Below are 19,964 nucleotides of genomic sequence, written 5' to 3'. Positions count from 1 at the left end.
GGCAGGAAATGAGAAAAGGAAGGAAAAGATAGAAAGACTACAAGGAAATAGGAGGGAAAGAACCTTTTCTTCAGTGTGTGAAATCACTCGAACAAATAAAAAAAACCTATGACACTTACAAGTTAAGCACATAAACTGCAGTAGAGGTCAACAAGATGCCCAAAAGCTTGCATCTTTTAATCAGAATTAAAACATCCTCATGAATCAGGTCACTTAAAATCTAGTAGGAGTAATCTAGTGGAAGCAGGATTTTACAAAACTGCAGAGCTGTTGTTGCATGGTTCGTGTTAGATAACAATCTATCAGGAAATTATTGTATCATGTACGCAAAAGTTGAGCCGAGTTTTCTGCTTTGACAGGATATGTAGGCATCATAACAGACACACACACACAAAATAATAACGTTGTTCTGTTTTCTGACAGAAATATTTGAGACAAAACAATCTGTTTCTTTTCTTTTCTTTCTTTTTTGGAATGATTCTGAATCAGGATGACGTCAGCATGCTCTGCTTGTCTTTGCTAGATATGTGTGCACTTTAAAGCCATGCTGCTTTCTGCTTTATGGCTGCACATTAAAACAGCCCAACATAAACAGCTGCACCTGATATGGGTCAGCCCATATGGAAAAAAATAAAATAAAATAAACGTGCGTTTCATGAACCATCTTCTTTTCCAGTTTTGGACAATTCAGTAAGCATAAAATAAACATTATGTTACAGTAGCAGAGTTTTATAGCTAAGGTAAAACCCTTTAAAATGTATTTTCCTTTAATCTGACTGCTAGGACGAGGACATTACTGCTAGTGCTGAAGTTGCAGGTGTAACTTTGAAACTATTATCAATAATAATACATAAAACTAGTGTGAAAGACTGCTAATAATATCGATTATTATGTCTGAATATTATTAACATATAGATGCTTACTAGTTGTGTATTTCCACAGCTGCCACGACTTACAATTTAAATTTAGATGTTAAATAGTGAAAATTCGCACATATTTTTGTATTCTGAAGCCAAAAACCAACATTCTCACAGGAAATCTGTGTCAGCAGTCGAGTAAACAAGATCATCTGATTACAACTAATCAAGAAAATCCCTGCGTGTAGATTACATTTACTGGCAGTCTACAAATCTGTAACACACACACACATGTAAAAGCACAAGTAGTTCAGAAATGAAAACATGCAGAAAGTTTTCTTTACCTGTCCTCACATGACAGGTAAATGTCATCATATCATCAGACAGGAAAAGGAAAATCATTATAATCCTTCCATCCATCCATCCATGCAAAGGTCCATATCTGTCTGCATGTCTGTCTAACCTCTTTTATACCCCAGCTGGTGAGTGTGGTGTAACCGCACAATAAATAACCGTCCACTGTCACTCAGCCTGAACGGCCTTATTCACTCGTTAGTGTGGAATGCCTGGAATGGAAATCCATGTCAGTGTCAAAACAGGGAGAGATGACAGAGAGGGAAGGGAAGCGTGTGAAGAGGTGATGCTTATGGAAACAATAATGGAGGGCAAAGAGGAATAATAAAATGAGGCTGATTAGTACAAGACGGGACATGTATGGGGGTGAAAAAAGTGGAGGAAAGAGAGAGAAGAGAAATAAGATAAAAGAAGTAGAAGAAAGAGGGCAAAAGACTTCAGGTGAATAGAAGAAGGAAAGATGTACAAGTACTATGATGAAAGAATATAAAAACATGGATAATTAAGAAAAAAGTATCAAAGTAAATACTGGGAAAAAGTGAGCAGAAAGAACTTGGAAATATAATGATGGAGGAGTGAAAAAGGAAAAGACGTGAAGGTTTTTAGTAGAAAACAGGAGACAAAATAAAAAGGGAATAAAAGAAACTGCAATTTTAAAAAGAAAAAGATCAAACAGGTTAAACTGGTTATCTGTAAATACCATCAACCTACCAGGTGTCGCAGAGGAAAATTAGCCCGTATTTCTAAATTTGGTAAATTTACGAGACAATAACAAAAAAAGATTCAAGTGATTAGTGGAGATGCGTGTGCAGGAGGTACAGCAACGAGTGGAGAAGAGACAACTGGAAATAGGATGACAGAGATTAGATGGGAGGGAAGATAAGAGAAAAACATGTTATGAGAGTGGCAAAGAATAGAGGGATTTTGGGACATAAACCATGGAAATTTGTGAAAAAGGCCAAAGCTGATGGGGGGGATTAAAAAAGGAGGGGGATAGAAACTATACCAAAAAAGAGGATTGGAGATGATGAATGAAGTGTTGAAAAAAGAGACAAATATAAAAACAAAAAAGGAAAAAAAAGATTAAAAGATTGGGAAAGGAATAACGCGTTGGTGGGAAGAGGGTAGGAAGCAGAGAGGAGGAGGAGGAGAATGAGGAAGAGCTGAAAATCTGCGGGAGGATAGGCAGAGGAGGAAAAAACATGAGGAGGAGGAGGGAGGGGACGCCTGTCCTGTTATGGCAGAGAAGAACACTCGGGGTTGCTAGATTGCATCATCGCCGGATCAGCCTTCTAAAAATAGGATGACGTCACCCCCCCTACTCTCAGGCTCCCAACCCTAGCACCCTCCCTCTCTCGCTCTCTAGTAGCGTTGCGTTGCGTCATGTGTCCCGCCCCTTCAACCAATTTAAAAGCGCGAGGTGACGCAACGTAAAGGCCACAAGAGCAACCGTAGCCAACGAGCAGGAAGCCGACACAGGAAGAGCGGAACGCACAGACATAAGAGAAGGTTTATTTTCTTCACGGCGCACTTCATCCGATCCGGACACTCACAGCTTTAACAGGTAGGCTGGAGATCTGTTTCCCGTGGAGGAGGACGGGGGTGTTTGAGCGTGTGTGTGAGGGGCAGAGAGGCGGTGTTGTCGCTCTTTGATCCCGGTGAGAAGCGCAGAGAGCCGGTGTCTCCGTGCGCTCCGAACCGGGACACTGAGAAAACTTCCGCGCGTGTTTTTGCGTGAAAATATAAAATATATAAACAAGCGCATCTTTTTGGAGCAGTTTGCACTAACGATTTTTCTTTTTTTCTTTTTTTTTTAATTTTAGCGTATTTTGTATTTATAAAAACTTGTTATTGTTTTTGTTTCAAATATGACATCATGCGACGTTTTTCTTGGATTCTGCTTGAATGCATTTTGTTACACTTTTTTTGTAACTTATTTATAATCAGGTATTTCGGATTTTTGCACTTGTTTCCTCACTTTTGACGAGACTTTTAATATTGTTGTTTCTTTTTTTTCTTCTTTCTTTTGAGTTAACTTTATAATAACAAAACCAAAACAAACATATGAATAGCACAATTCTCTTTTATAATTACCTGAACACATAATAACGAAACTGAAGGGAACAGAGGGAGGCGGTGGTAAAATATTTGTAGAGCTAACAAGACTTTTTAAAACTTTTTTTTTTAATTCTAAGAAGGTGCAGCTGTGTGCAGACTAATACAAACCATATCATTAATGACTTCGTTGCAAATGATTTATTACTGGAGAACATAAGAATATAATATAAATGTGCTTGTTTTGGTTTTGGTCTCAGAGCTGATGTAAACACCTTCTTATCTGGCTGATGGCCATAATTCAACTCTTTTCACTTCTCCGTTTAGATAACAAACATCCACACCTCCCTAATTAATGAGCCTTTTTTACAGCATGTTTTCCACAAAGCAAATATTTGCTCAGTTTTGAATGACACAGCTATTTGTCTTGTCATCACAATCTGTTTGTCCTCCTTAACATGCCATGTTGACCTTTCAAACCGATCTTAGCTTTGGATTTCCTTCTGACATTTGTGTCATTGTTACTCAGCAAAAAGTTGAACATTCCTTTATTATTCTTCCCACATTATTTATCTTGTGACTTTCAGCGTTGGGTTCATAATGACTTTAGCTCAGTTTCTTTTGAATTATATTAAGTGTTTCTAACCCACCTGATGATTTTCATCTCTTGCGTTTACAGAATGATGCTTCAGCACTCGGGTCCTTCTCTGGCTGACATCAGCTGCTCCGCCTTGGTTCCTTGCTTCTCCCCTCAAGGCACACTCACCCTGGACGACTTCACCAACTTCACACCCATCGTGAAAGAGGAGCTCCGGCTGGCAATCCAGAGCAAGCGACTGTCCAACGGGCTTAGCACCGACATGAGCTCCGATGGTGCCAGCTCCAGCTCGGATCGAGCCTCTGAGCTAACTTCATACAGGAACGGGGTCAAGCGAGAGGTAAGGCAGAAGGGGAATTACAGCATGTAGTTATCTGTAATGTGTCTGTTATATACATACATACATACATACATACACAGAGAGAGAGAGTATTTTTTTCTTAATGGTCTATATTTCTCACTTTTTTTTAGTTGACATCTGAGGAGCATGAAAGAAGGAAAAGGAGGAGGGAGAGAAACAAAATCGCTGCCGCCAAGTGCCGCAACAAGAAGAAGGAAAAGACTGAATCACTCCAGAAGGTAGTTTTCCACTTTCATCAATCTGAGCATTGGTTATTCTGCACCTACTCTTAGCTTTTTGCACCCTCACAGTTAGACAATTTATAAAGCATGACATTCGCAGCTTGCGGTGAGAAGTAGCTTATGTTTCTCGGGTGAATAACAGTCTTCTTCTTCCATCCTTCTCTGCAGGAGTCTGAAAAGCTGGAGAGCATCAATGCCGACTTAAAAGCTCAGATTGAGGAGCTTAAGCAGCAGAAGCAGCAGCTGGTCTACATGCTCAACCTGCACCGGCCGACGTGCATCGTCCGAGCCCAGAACCCCCAGACGCCCGAGGACGAGCGAAACCTTTTCATCCAGCACATCCAGGAGAGCACCTTACAACTCCACAACCTCACCTCCACCACCACCTCATCCGCATCCACGTCCACAGCAGCGCCTCTCGGCGGAGGACTTCTGACTCTCGATCATGTCCAGTGCCCCAGTCACTTATGATCGCCCAGAGTGTTATCTAGGGCTTGCAATTCTTCCATCTCCTGCTGCTGATGTAGGACTGACTGGTTTCGCAGGAGGTGGAGTTGCCACATAAAAACTTATGACCTGAGAATGAAACGCCACCTATGACTCCTCACGCCCACCTGCCGTCCATAATGCTGCTAGAGAAAAAGAGAGCGGTGTAAAGTGACCTCAGCACCTTCCGCTCCCTGAACCCGTAGCTGCTGATTGGACAGGAGTGAGAAATGATGGACAGCACTTTGACTTGCATTGTGTTTCTTTTTTTTTTTTTAACATTTTAAACAGTCAGGGCCAAGAACAGATGCTAAAGCACTTAAACAAAGTTCAACAGCTTTTCTTGATTTATTAGTATTTTGAATAGTCGATGGTCTGATTTTTGTACCAAAGCACGATTTCAAGGTGATCAAGGCACATTATTTAAGAGTTCACCCCGACAGTAAGGAGATTCAGAATGACTGTGTGAGTGTGTACAGATGCAAGTCACTGACTTTAAAAAGAAGCGGTCTCTGTTTAGTGTACAGCAAAGATGACATATTTATTAAATGATTACTGTATGTTAGGATGTTGCTGTTTTAACCCTGTCTGCTTGTCCTGTATACAAAGTGAATTACTAAAAACGCTGCTACTACTAACCACTCAGGACCTAGGTATGCTATAGACGTCCGTTTTGTTATACATAATATGAGATGACTCGTCCAAAAGCATGAGTACGGGTCGGGTTCCTTGCTGTGAGTGTAGCAGACACAAAAGGGAAATGTACGTTGCAGGCAGGGTTTCTAATTCTGCACTTAATGAAAAAAGCCTAGTACAAAAGACAGTGTAATCACATGTATAGATAAGTGTTTTGTTGTGGGGTTTTTTCTTAAGAATTCAATATTTTATGGCAATCACAATTGCCCAATGGACACTTTATTTATCACTGTGTTCTCTCTTAAAGCAAAGGGGATTTTTTTTCAACCTGTTCTGTGACAATGAAGCTACATAAGTGTTATTTTACAGATGTGTTTTCTACCCAGTGTCTTGTATAAAGTATCAAATGCATATTAACTATGTGCTGCTGTATGTAAACACCAATGCCTCCTTTGGTCTCAACAGAGCAAAACCAAAAGTTATTTTTTTAAAAATGTATTTATTGAAAACATTTGGTCCGGATGTTGTGTTCATTAGATATCGTTAGCTAGGTATCAGAAGCGCTGCATCAGTTTACTCTGAAGTTATGCAAGATTTGTTGACACGTTAGAATCTAAGTGTGTCGTGAACTTCCACTGTTTGAAAACGAACTGCCAAAATAGTTGTTGTTCACTTGCACACCCTTTTCCATTGTAAAAAAAAAAAAAAAAAAAATAGCCCAAGGAAAAAAGCAGTTTATTGCTCAAATTGCTGTTTGTTGTTTATTGGCAGTAAAATAAAGCCAAACATGAGATCAGAAGCCCTTTATTCCTGAGCGACACTCTAACTTCTCATTCTCAATCAAACTGAAACTCTGACGCACAAAGCGAAGGATGAGTACATACCAGAAGGGGTTTCCTTTGACAGAATAATAATGAATTTTGTAGACTGAAGTTGTATTCCTCTGTTAGAAGGTTTATATTGTTGTATGTGTTGTGTGAGAGTCACATTGTTAAAGGGACGCAGGCGTCTTTGTGGTCATAGTACTTTTGTCACCTGTTGTCCCGATGCTAGTCATTACTAGATAGTCACTGAGCACTGAGTGCATGTATTCATATTGTGCCTATTTCTACTACTGAAGACTTTTTTTTTCTCTATAGCTGTGTCATAGCAGAAATAAATAAAGGATGTCAGGTACAACTGCACTGCTACTATCACTGTGTAACTACTTCCATCTCTGTTTTGATTTTTGATACTTTGATAATTAAAGATGTGAACTGAAAATGCGACCTGTGAGATGCCTTTTCTGGAAATGGATGGGCAGATGTGACATCAGGAGTTTCTGGTAGAGAGCAGAATTCATGTTTCCATCAATTACAGCAACCAGTGAGGTCCTGAAACAGGACAGCAGTCCCAGACCGTCACCCTGACACCACCATGTTTGGCTGTCGTTTAATGAAATGCTGTGTTAGTTTCACACCAGATGTAACGGGACTCATTATTGAAAACATTTGGCTTTGTCACCCTGTCCAGACTGATAGATGTTAGCGACTAGTTATCTCTTTCTAATATTATATTTTGTTTGATGATCTGAAACATGTAACTGGGACAAAAATGCAAAAAAAATTGTTATTAACATATCAGTAGTACATAATAATAATAATAATGGTTAGAGCTTAATAAATGTGCAGCAATAATTGTAGAACCAAAAACAAGCTCCCTGAAGCTCAGTGGAAGTGGGCTGAGTAGCTGATTTCTTATGATAATCTTAAATTAAATTATGATATGATTATTGCTACAGTGAGCTCACATGATGCTGTTGGAAAAAAAGCTGTGATAGTACGTTGATAACACTAAACAGAGCAGAAACAGAAATATTAGTGCCTTGCTCTTCACTGTTGGAGCTGTACAATATCATATACCTATAGACTTTCTGCACTTATGAAAACATGTGCCATCTGATGCAACACGTTGTAAAACAAATGTTTGCAATGCTTATCATCAATAATCACCACTTTCTGACAATGCAGTTGACCGGTCAGTTGCTTTGGATTGCATCAGATCAGTTTTGAAACAATGATTTTCATTTTGTAGCCATTAACCCGCTCGCGTATGTCTCATGTTCTCCATGTCTGAAAATGACAACAGCAGAACTAACAAAACTCATGCTTGATCTTTAGAAAACTAACTCTGCAGCTGTGGTCTTCTGCTTTACTTTAGGAACACAGTTACATCAGCACCGGGCCCTCTCTCATTAAAATAAAGAGTGTGTTATGAATATCAGGAAAAATAACACAGTTTCCTTGAAGGATACTCGGTTTTAAAATGTTTTAAAAGCTTACATTCCCAGATGTACTAGCAGCTTCCTAGTACCCATGGGTACTAGGAAGCTGCTGTACTTCTATCACCATGTTTTTTTTCCACAAGTGGAACAATTTCACAACATAAACGTTTGCTTACAAAAATCTCCGACAGAATTCCTACATGTAATCACAGAGCAACTGTGCATGTGATGGAGCTGAAGGACAAGACTGAACATGTTCTCTTCAAAGAGGTAGAGGCAGGCAGAAGGGTGAGGTAACACTGCCTTGTTAGATATGACTGGATGTTTTCTACAGTATCTGTCCAAGAAGGCTCTGACATGCAGTTCAAATAACAACAAACCCGCCCAATAAGGCCACTGGCCTTAGAGATGTGCGGTACATCACACCGTAAACAAGCGTGTTCAAACACGAGCCAATATGTGGAATGTGCAAAATCAAATCCATTTGTTTCCCGTCTTTTTTTTAATACATAGTTATGCCAAAGTTGCAACATAGAATGATGTGAATGATGTGATAGGGAATTAATCCGATGAAACCATTCAAATGAGCTTTCTGATGAAACGTGACATATGTGTTCTAAACAATCCCGGCAAACTGAAAGTGTATAAACAGATAATTATGTGATTACACAAGAAGCTTCATGCCCTCAAGCATCAAATCTCACCCACCTGCACCAGGACGTTAAAACTCACACAGAAAATAACTTGTTCCAGGTCTGCCAGCCCGAGATCTGCTATGGTTTGACCCCACCTAGCTGTCACTGAAAGTGGATGAAAGCAAACATCCAGGTATACAATCACTGTAATCAATACTTTGCACCTGTCCTAGTGAGTTTCACGGTACCAATAGTTAGTATTCCGGTAAGCTGCCCAGAACCTAGAGAACACATGACGTTCCGCCTCTTTCCTATCACAAGTATTCTGATTTCCTGTTAAACTCCTTAAAGAGCAAGTCATCTCATTTCAGGAAACCATGCATGGAATAAAAGAGTGAAAACAATCAATAAAGAAAGAGTTCAGTTCACAATTGTGCTGATATTTTCAGAAGAATCCTTGTGAGTAAGATTCTCATAAACCAAGCAGCGTGAGAAAAAGTGGGTGGGGCAGCATTTTACCGAAGGTGATGTCTAAACCTGCCCATCAGTTTAATTTACACAACTGGTATGTTAATTACAACTCATCACAAACCAAAAATAACATTCCAGTTACTCTCAAGTTTCTTCCCGCTCTGTTTCCATATTGACATTTTAATAATTTCCCCAAATACTTCTCCTAATAGGGAGAAGCAAACCTTTTTGATGTTGAGCTCGGTGGCATTTTTTGTGTTCACATGTCAATTATTCAAGGCCTTTCACAACAGCTCTTATCGTTTATCAATCTAGTTGTTGAAGTGATGAAATAACGACACTCTTTGAGTCTATTGTACACTGCAGCCCTACAGGTGGTGTCCCAGCCTCCAGATATATGTGGACATCAGTAGTATCAGTCTTGGGTTACCTAAGATTTCAGTGGATATTAAGGTCAGGTTCAGGATCTTTGCGCCCATATATAAATCTCTAACCTTGTGCTGTGTGTGTGCTCATCTCAGGCATTTCTTGGCTGGCGTTTAGTCCATTTTTGATGTTTTTATGCTCTCAAATGATGTTTGAACATGAGAGACTTTCAACTTGTTGACATTTTAGAGAAATGTATCCTTCTACAATTTCCTGTAAAAAAAAATAGCTCACAGATCATATCTGCCGGCTAGTCCAGGTTCACTGACACTCACTTCTTTTGATACCTGTCTCTGCTGACATTCAGAGTTGTTCATGAGACCGCTGGGATCTGCTTGGCTCTGAGTCATCAGACATTGAGACCGAGGGTCCATGTGGATGTCTGCATGCTTGCCAATTTTCGTGACTGCACAGACTTGTCGACAGATCATTTACATCACGTTACAATGTACCGACCATACGATATGACAACTTTTTTGACTTCAAAGGAACTACTTCTCCAGCTCCGGCAGCAGAGTACAATTGAGGCCTGGATTTTGGATGTAGTTTTTTATTTTTTACAGATGGAGCTCCCAGACAGAAGGAGGAAAAGAGGAAGACCACGGAGGATTTGTGGATGCAGTGAAGGAGGACGTGCAAAGACTTGGTTTGACAAAGGAGGATGATAGGGATAGAGTTAGATGGAGGCAGATGATCTGTTGGGAAGACCCCTAAAGGGAGCGACTGGAAGAAGAAGAATTTATCTTAAGTCCAGAATTGAATCCACACCCTAAACACTCCTGTCTATAAATGCCTCTGTGCCCACATACGTTTCTCATTGTTTCTATGCCCTACCCTCTCTCACGCGCACTTTGTCAAAGGTATCAGTCAGGGAGCTGCTGCCAATACTTCATAAGGCTCCAAGCTTTGTTGCTTCATTATTATAAAACATTCACATGTGGGGTTTTGGTACTTGCTAGTGAATGATGAGTGCAACAAATAGAATAAAAGAGGACTCCACTCCTCATTATTCAGTTTATTAGAACGCTGGGATGAACAACAACGGGGCTGTGACCAATTTATCACATCTGTATAAACACCTTAGTTTCATTATTATCATCTTGTAAAGAGATGACTTCAGATTGGCTTAAGGTATACTCCTGTGTCATAAAAAACTACAATAAAAAGTTCAAAACTGTGTATGGGATCTTTTCAGAGGTGAGCCAAGGTTCAGCGTTCTTCAGCTGCAGGCTGTAATTAACAGGTTCAGTGGGAATGTCAGGAGGAGATACATCAGCAGAACAGCATCTCACATGAAGGCGTTTGTAATGCAAATGGGATTTCTCCTTTGCTTTTGAGAAAAAAAAACAGTTCCAACTATTTGGTCAATCTTTTTGTGCGCTCGTTAAAAAGGAACTAAGATTGCACTACTTCACAGTATGCAGGCATGGGGAGTGTCGTTATGCACTGATATGACAATAGTTTTCAAACTCATTAAAGTGTTAGTAATGGTAACTAAGGTGAACTCCCAACTCTTGAGCCACGATCGCCCCGCAATCTCATTGCACACAATCACAAAATTAACAAACATTGCTAAACTGTTATAGTGTAAGGGCATAATATGTGGCAGATAACATTATTTCTGGCCCATAACTTTTAAGTTGAGTTTTTATGTTGCTTGTTGCCATGCAGGAATGTTTACTTTTGGCAGGTCAACAAAGTTGTTGGGACAAGTTTAATGGCAACACCATTAAGGGCAGGGTGGCTTACATAAGTGTTATGGTTTTATAAGCATGCACACATCTGTTTGGGTCCGAGTTGTGCTCTGAGACAAGTTACGAAAAAATTGTGCGTCCGTTCTTCAGCCTGATTCTAAACAGACTTTAAAAATAGACAACTACTTGTCCCTGGCTCTGTTTCAATTCATTTGACACTATGTGACATAATAATCAGTTTGTTTGAATTTGTACTTCCCCTCCTCTACCAATCCTAAAGTTCATTGCTCTATAGTGCCTGCGACCTGTTGATTACAGTGATGTTTGGCCATGTTTTAGGAAATGTCAGACACCAATGATGCTGGAGATTTAAGAATATTTTCCTTCTGTAATCATTATAGTTTGTTTGAACATTAGTCTATGAATAAAAGTTTATTTACAAGAAGTGAAAATGGCTGATGTTTTCAACCTGATGAGAACTGTTCTGCTTCATTGCTCAGTTTAATGTCATTTTGAATTCATTAATAATAAATAATTAAGTTAAAAAAAATAAGCTGCTGAAATAAAGTTTTATATTTTCAACAGCAATCAATCTGTAACTTAACTTAACTCAAAAATAACTGAAACACAAATTAACATCCTTTATGGGTTGTTTCTCTTTAAATTATTTTTTTTTCTTTTTAAAAAGTAACTTTGTTTCTCAAATTTCAAGCGGAAGTAGAAGTGGGAAGTGCATGCTTTGACACACCCTGAGTGCTGCGAAATCAGAGGACAGTTTATCCTTGGGTCTTTTTGGGGTCAAAAGGTGACATCATGTTAAGTCATTCCAGAGGGCGAACTCAGTTTCTACCTCTATGTTTGATCATAGTTGGTTGTTTCACTGGCAAACACGTATTGCTGCCTGTGGTCTCAACTGCTGGTTGTTTGTCTTGAGTGTGTCCCATGAGTTGTTGGCTAATATGGAGCCAAAGTACACACAGGCAGGAAGAAGGGGGGTTGTAATGGAGAGGAAGGATGGTTGGTCACTTGCTTAAATGAGAGGGAAACTGAGGCAATTCAGTGACAAACAGAGGAAAGACAACTGATGAAACAGCAGTGTCATAATCTCTAACCAATGTCATCCTGTGTGGTCAAAAGGTCCAATGAAGACTAAAAGGTCATTAAGGGAGCAGTTCACGGTTAACGAAACTACATTCAGTGCATTCGCTGTTCTAATCATCACAGCTGCTTACTTAGCTACTGACGCATTAACAGAATACGAGAAAGATGAGTGTGAAATATGAGGAAAATCTGGCATCCAAAGGGCTCCATTTTTCAAAGAATCTGTCTGGGTAAGTATCCGCTAACATCTGGGAAATGATTTGGTAACACTGGAATGTATTGCATTATTAATGTAGGAGTATCCTGTCAAAACATTTGATTTAATTAATATAGTCACCCTGGTGTCAAAACCAGTTTCAACAGCTTTGATTGTGTATTTTGTATTTTGTGGTAAAAACACAGCACATCCTCTTATAAGGTTTGATTTAACAGCACAAAAAATATTGGTCATTATGAGGTTTTAAAAATTACAACCTGTGTCATTATCTCTTTATTTGTCAAAATACAGAAGGAGAGTGTAGATAAACGGTCTGATTTGGCAATGGCCCAGGCAAAGTCCACATCTTGAACTGATTGAAATGCTGCGTACAAATAAATGCCTGTAGTCCTCAATGAACTGACGCAATATTATCAAGAAGGGAGGGCCAAAATCCCCCCCCCCCCCCCCCCCACTGAAATGTAAGAGATAAAGATATGAAATTACACAGATGAAATAATAAGATAAAATTACACAGAAATGTATCACTTACTTACTCAGATTCTTGTTACGAAGGGTGGTTCTACATTCCTGTTCCTAGTAATTCAATTCAATTCAATTCAATTTTATTTATATAGCACCAAATCACAACAAAAGTCGCCTCAAGGCGCTTCATAGATACAGAGAAAAGCCCAACAATCATATGACCCCCTATGAGCAAGCACTCCCTTTTAACAGGAAGAAACCTCCGGCAGAACCAGGCTCAGGGAGGGGCGGCCATCTGCTGCGACCGGTTGGGGTGAGAGAAGGAAGACAGGATAAAAGACATGCTGTGGAAGAGAGACAGAGGTTAATAACAGATATGATTCAATGCAGAGAGGTCTGTTAATACATAGTGAGTGAGAAAGGTGACTGGAAAGGAAAAACTCAATGCATCATGGGAATCCCCCGGCAGCCTAAGTCTATTGCAGCATAACTAAGGGAGGATTCAGGGTCACCTGGTCCAGCCCTAACTATATGCTTTAGCAAAAAGGAAAGTTTTAAGCCTAATCTTGAAAGTAGAGATAGTGTCTGTCTCCCGAATCCAAACTGGAAGCTGGTTCCACAGAAGAGGGGCCTGAAAACTGAAGGCTCTCCCTCCCATTCTACTTTTAAATACTCTAGGAACAACAAGTAGGCCTGCAGAGCGAGAGGGAAGTGCTCTAATAGGGTGATATGGTACTACAAGGTCATTAAGATAAGATGGGGCCTGATTATTTAAGACCTTGTATGTGAGGAGCAGGATTTTGAATTCAATTCTGGATTTATCAGGAAGCCAATGAAGGGAAGCCAAAACAGGAGAAATATGCTCTCTCTTTCTAGTCCCTGTCAGGACTCTTGCTGCAGCATTTTGGATTAGTTGAAGGCTTTTCAGCGAGTTTTTTGGACATCCTGATAATAATGAGTTACAGTAGTCCAGCCTGGAAGTAATAAATGCATGAACTAGTTTTTCAGCGTCACTCTGAGACAGGATATTTCTAATTTTAGAGATGTTGCGCAAATGGAAGAAAGCAGTCTTACATATTTGTTTAATATGTGCGTTGAAGGACATGTCCTGGTCAAAAATGACTCCAAGGTTCCTCACAGTGTTACTGGAGGCCAAGGTAATGCCATCCAGAGTAAGAATCTGGTTAGATACCATATTTCTAAGATTTTCAGGGCCGAGTACAATAACCTCAGTTTTATCTGAATTAAGAAGCAGAAAGTTAGCGGCCATCCAGGTCTTTATGTCTTTAAGACATTCCTGCAGTCTAACTGATTGGTGTGTGCTATCTGGCTTCATGGACAGATAGAGCTGGGTGTCATCGGCATAGCAGTGAAAATGTATGCTATGTCTTCTAATCATGCTGCCTAAGGGAAGCATGTATAATGTAAACAGAATTGGTCCTAGCACTGAACCCTGTGGAACTCCATAATTAACCTCAGTGTGTGAAGAGGACTCTCCATTTACATACACAAACTGGAGTCTATTAGATAGATATGATACAAACCACTGCAGTGCAGTACCTGTAATACCTACAGCATGTTCTAATCGCTCTAATAGGATATTATGGTCAACAGTATCGAATGCTGCACTAAGGTCTAGCAGGACAAGCACAGAGATGAGTCCACTGTCAGAGGCCATAAGAAGATCATTTGTAACCTTCACTAAAGCTGTTTCTGTGCTGTGCTGAGCTCTGAAACCTGACTGAAACTCTTCAAATAAACCATTCCTCTGCAGATGATCTGTTAGCTGTTTGACAACTACTCTTTCAAGGATTTTTGATATGAAAGGAAGGTTGGAGATTGGCCTATAATTAGCTAAGACTGCTGGGTCTAGAGATGGCTTTTTGAGTAAAGGTTTAACTACAGCCAGCTTGAAGGCCTGTGGTACATAGCCGATTATTAGAGATAGGTTGATCATATTTAAGATTGAAGCATTAATTAATGGCAGGACTTCTTTGAGCAGTTTTGTAGGAATGGGGTCTAAAAGACACGTTGAAGGTTTGGAGGAAGTAATTATTGAAGTTAACTCAGAAAGATCAATTAGAGAAAAAGAGTCTAACTTAACATCAATGGTACTAAGAGTAGCTGTAGATAATATTACATCTGTGGGATGATTACTGGTAATTTTTTCTCTAATGATAAAAATTTTATTTGTGAAGAAGTTCATGAAGTCATTACTAGTTAACGTTAAAGGGATGGTTGGCTCAAAAGAGCTCTGACTTTTTGTCAGCCTGGCTACAGTGCTGAAGAGAAACCTGGGGTTGTTCTTATTTTCTTCAATCAGTGATGAATAGTAAGATGTTCTGGCTTTGCGGAGGGCTTTCTTATAAAGCAGCAAACTATTTCTCCAGGCTAAATGATGATCCTCTAAATTTGTGACACGCCATTTCCTCTCCAGCTTACGAGTCATCTGCTTTAGGGTACGTGTTTGAGAATTATACCACGGAGTCAAATACTTCTGATTAGAGACCTTAGTTTTCACAGGAGCTACAGTATCCAGAGTCGTACGTAGTGAGGAGGTGAAATTATTAACAAGATAATCGACCTCTGTTGGGGTAGCGTTCAGATAGCTGCTCTGCTCTGTGTTGGTACAGGGCATTGAAGATGATAACAGTGGGTGGATTATATTCTTAAACTTAGTTACAGCGCTTTCAGAAAGACATCTACTTTGATAAAAGTCTACTCTCCACCGCTGTGTAATCAATTATTGTAAATGTAAATGTTATCAGGAAATGATCAGACAGGAGAGGGTTTTCAGGAAACACTGTTAAATGTTCAGTTTCTATGCCATATGTTAAAACAAGATCTAGAGTGTGATTAAAGTGGTGGGTGGGTTCTAAACAAACAGTAAACAAACAGCTACAGGGTGGATTGTTCACATGTTTGTTTCAGTCTTCACCCCAAGGCTAATTTAACATTGCAGGCATGTAGCTTTAATTTCCGAGATGTGTCAAATCAACTCGACCTGACCTTATTTATTTGTGAGGGGACCAAGTCAAGTTGTGGGCGAATGCGCTGGGAACAGTTTAAAAAGCAAAAAACTACTGAAATCCAATAAAGTTTACCTCTAAAAGCAGTAGTATTACAATATACAGTTTGACTGTGGTGTTCAAAAAGATGATGCCTGAAGGGACATGTGGCTATTACATTACATGACTGGTTGTAGGATGTATTGTTTTTAATTTGCTATCTCTCTAAATAACATTGGAACGAATGGTATAACCTTCCTGGAAAAAATTCGGAAAGACTCTTTTGTGCTCAACGGCACATGAATCCACTGTAGTTGCTCAGGTAGTTACAGGAAGCATGGTTTCTCATGGTGTCAATGACGTCCAGCATCAGACCTGTAAAAAAAAAAAAAAAAAAAATGGAAATACCGCATATAAAAAATGAGGGCACCTGTCTGTGATGGCCTTTACGTGGAAGGTTAACATTGCATTAAAGTGCAAGAGGTTCCAGTGCAAAGACAGAGACACCATTTTGCTTTGGCTTTGTAAACACGTTGCTAGAAGCAGCAAAACAAGCCCTCACTTATAATTCCAGAGTTAAAAGAGGATTTGAGTGAACTGTGTGATGAAAAAGGCATTCAAAAAGCTTTCAAAGTGTTTATAATTATTTAGTGCTGCTTGCACTAAATTAAATCTATTTGTGAGTTGCAGACCAAAACTTTAGACACTTAAACTACTGCAGAAACAGATGATCTGTCCATTGGCACAACCACTACTCTTCTAGGGAACTTACTGAGAATGCAGTTCATATTTCAGCAGAAGTGTGTGTGTGTGTGTGTCTGTGTAGATGCGTTGGAGGTGAATGGAATTTTTATGTCAGTATGTGGGTGCATTGTGTCTGTGTGTGAGATAACATTTTTTATTTTTTTTATTTTTTTATTTTATATTTCTATTTTCCCTCAGCTTTCCATCAGTTTTTGAGAAGTTTCTAAAGGAAACTGGAATTACTCCAATGCTATTTCATGCACCCCACCACTCAGCAAGTTAGCACTTTATTTTAATGTCTCATAATAAATCTAGTGAAAGCTTTATTAAATAGATGGTCACCAATAAACTGATAAAATAAATCATTTTAAATTTATAATATGTTCATGATCTCCCTTTCTATCCCTGAATTATGCAACTGAGTAATTGCTAGAAACGTTATGGTGTAAGTCGACTTTAAAAAAGACAGAGAAGTTGTAATTTGATTTAATTTGATCTCATTAACATTTATGAATACATTTTATAATTCGCCTAGGAACTTTTGAGCTATGGTCACTGAGGTCACCCATTAGCTTACTGAATTTTTCGGACCATGAGGCGCACAAGATTTTAAGGCGCACTATTGATGAACACGTCTGTTTTCATGCATAAGACACACCGGATTATAAGGCGCATTAAATGAAAGAAAACAGATAAGTCAAACTTTACTCAACTCTTGCTTCCTCTACATCCGTACCATTGATTCATTAATGGCCAGAGGGGCCGATGGCGCGATATGGCAGCCTCGCTTCTGTCAGTCTGCCCCAGGGCAGCTGTGGCTACAACCGTAGCTTGCCTCCACCAGTGTGTGAATGCGAGAGTGAATGAATAGTGGTATTGTAAAGCGCTTTGGGTGCCTTGAAAAGCGCTATATAAATCCAATCCATTATTATTATTATTAATGTTGAATTCTTTCGCAGCTGCTCTGTTCCCGTGTTGTTGCAGTATATGAATGACTAACCTCGTATTGTGGATACATTACCTCAGTTGTTCTCCTGACTGAAGTTTGGTCCGTTTATAGCATCCTGCCATGCGATTGCATTTGTCCCTAACCATCGGGAACCCTTGGGTTTCCACCCTAGTGGAAAAAACGTTAGCATTCATCTTCCAGCTTCACTGTGTTTATGTTGTGCTAACATAGCTGTGCCGCTAGCGATCACATGGCACATCATTATATACCAGCTAGTCCAACTTCAGCAGCCCTACAAAAGTAACTGCTGTTTAGTTATCTGTCTTCATTTATGTTGAAAGTGATAGCAGAGCTGTAAGTTTTAATTATTTCAGAAATCTCTCAGTCAGAACATGGTATATCATGTTTACGTGGAAACTAGCGAGCTAACTTCCTGCTAACTGTGAACTCCGTTAAATGTAATAAATTCTGTTTTCGTGGTTGCCTGGATGTGAAACTTAATTGTTACACCTGGTAAAGCAGCAACGCTGATCATTTTATTAAAGAAAGAATTTAGAAACAATTTAGACAGTTTTTAACTCTCAGTGATGCCGCAGTGTTCTTTTGAATTTGGGACCTGAAACAGACGGAGTTTTGGACCCAGATTACTCTGCGAGGCTCCTGACTACTCTGACAATCCATCAAGCAGTGCAGCTTTGTAGCTTACCAAAGTCGTACTAAAACATTTTTTTGAATGCCGCGTACCACATAAAATTGGTTTGAGGACAGTAAGTATAACCAGAATTCATACATAAGGTGCACCGGATTATAAGGTGCACTGTGCCTTATGGTACGGAAAATACGGTAGTGCTGTAATTTAGTATCATAATCATCTATTTTATGAGTGCAGCTCACAGAGACACATAATAAAGAACTTTCATTTCACCCACAAAACTGAAGTGCAAGCTTTCCAAATAGACTTTCATTCACAAAGAGCCAAATTATATGTCAGATAATTAAAAATCAGTCAATTCATATAATTCAAAGACTTGTGTTGTCAAAAGTAAAGCTTAGTAGTCAGTAATCAGCAACAATGCTTTTTTCTGGCAAGCCCGAACATCCTAGTGTATTGCATATAGTTATAGAAACACTGTAGATATGTTTGTTTCACAGCTGAAGATGGACATTTTAACATGAGAGACTATGGTGACTGACTCACTTTTGGAGACAGCCTCATGTGACCATTGGAACTGCAGTTTTGGCATTTCTGCACTGGCTTCACCTTTTAACCATGAAGGTTTCCTGTTTTTTTTATCATGTCGTTCTTTGTGAAGCCACTTCGATCTTTTAAAATCAGTTAATCAGGTCACGGCTGTCCCAAGAATAACCAATCACAGTTTGTAGCAGGATACCAACACAAAGGGAAATAAACTGTAGTCTGTGAGAGACTTGGTTTAAAATATAACAACGCCTAGGCTAAAAAAACATGGACTTTAACAAATACAAACAAACAGCTATAAATTTGGTAGAATTTGAAAAGTTTAGTGTGGGGATACTGTACAACATCATACTGTCTAAACATTGTCAAGCTAAAAGGCAACAATGGGACTCAAACTGTACTCTCCTGAGTAAATGTCCTCCTTTAAAACAAACACTTGATCCCATTCCCATGCAGAGTTTGTTTGCAATTTAATATCGGTCACCTCTGTCACTGGATAAACTTTTCCATTACAGTATACGTTTCCTGAAAAACTGAAATTTTACTATGGAATTTCATCTGATTTATGATCTCAGCATTTCTAAAACATTTCCTACAGCCCTGTTCTCATCATTCTTTATCTGTACACAGAATGAAAGATTGTATCAGAATTTCAGCAGAACTCTGTGGATATTTGTGTGTGTGGTGTTACTTCACAGCTGTGTAGGTGCCTGAATGCCTTTATCTTTGTTCTGTGTGATTGAACATATATTTGTAGCTTAATTATCTGTCTCAGCAGGCTGCCTACTGGATTCCTCTGAATAAGTCAGTGACATATTCGTTTCCGCCTGGGCAGCGTTTCCTTACTTATTGTGCAAGGTGAGTTGTTTTAGAGAATGGTTCACTTATACGTTGGTCTTGGCTCAGTTTCATAGAGTCTGTGCTGCCAGTTTCCTGAGGATGTCTGAGGAACTGGAGAAGCCAGGCCAAATATGGTTTAATTTGTGTAACTTGGAGACCTTGATGGGTGGAGTTCAGCACAGTAAGGCAACTGGGAGTTGTCCAAGTTTTTTTTTTCCCTGAAACTGTTGATCTGTGTTTCATTAGAAAACATTTTGTACTGTTTTTTGGCCAGTGGTGTTTACATTGCAGCAGATTAATGAGTGGATGTACGGTAGGTCAGCTTTTTCTGGGTCCTAAGAATTTTTTTTTCCAATATCCTTGCAAAATATTTTCTCTTAAATTC

The 19,964-nt window shown here is 39.3% G+C and overlaps 1 protein-coding gene across 1 annotated transcript; it reads left to right on the top strand.

Annotated features, from left to right (window-relative positions):
* The first annotated feature begins 2,634 nt into the window (after positions 1–2,634).
* atf3 (activating transcription factor 3) lies at positions 2,635–6,836 on the top strand. The gene is made up of 4 exons (XM_085247435.1): positions 2,635–2,775; positions 3,946–4,204; positions 4,336–4,443; positions 4,615–6,836. Exons 2-4 carry the CDS (start codon positions 3,947–3,949, stop codon positions 4,915–4,917), a joined length of 669 nt encoding a protein of 222 aa, XP_085103561.1. The 5' UTR covers positions 2,635–2,775; position 3,946; the 3' UTR covers positions 4,918–6,836.
* Positions 6,837–19,964: the final 13,128 nt, after the last annotated feature.

This window comes from Mchenga conophoros, linkage group LG15, assembly GCF_057382185.1.
Source record: "Mchenga conophoros isolate Kocher_MC1m ecotype Shallow Benthic linkage group LG15, M_conophoros_male_GT1.1, whole genome shotgun sequence".
Lineage (NCBI taxonomy): Eukaryota > Metazoa > Chordata > Actinopteri > Cichliformes > Cichlidae > Mchenga > Mchenga conophoros.
Note: the sequence above shows the minus strand (reverse complement) of the source record. Positions and strands in the feature narration are given on the sequence as shown.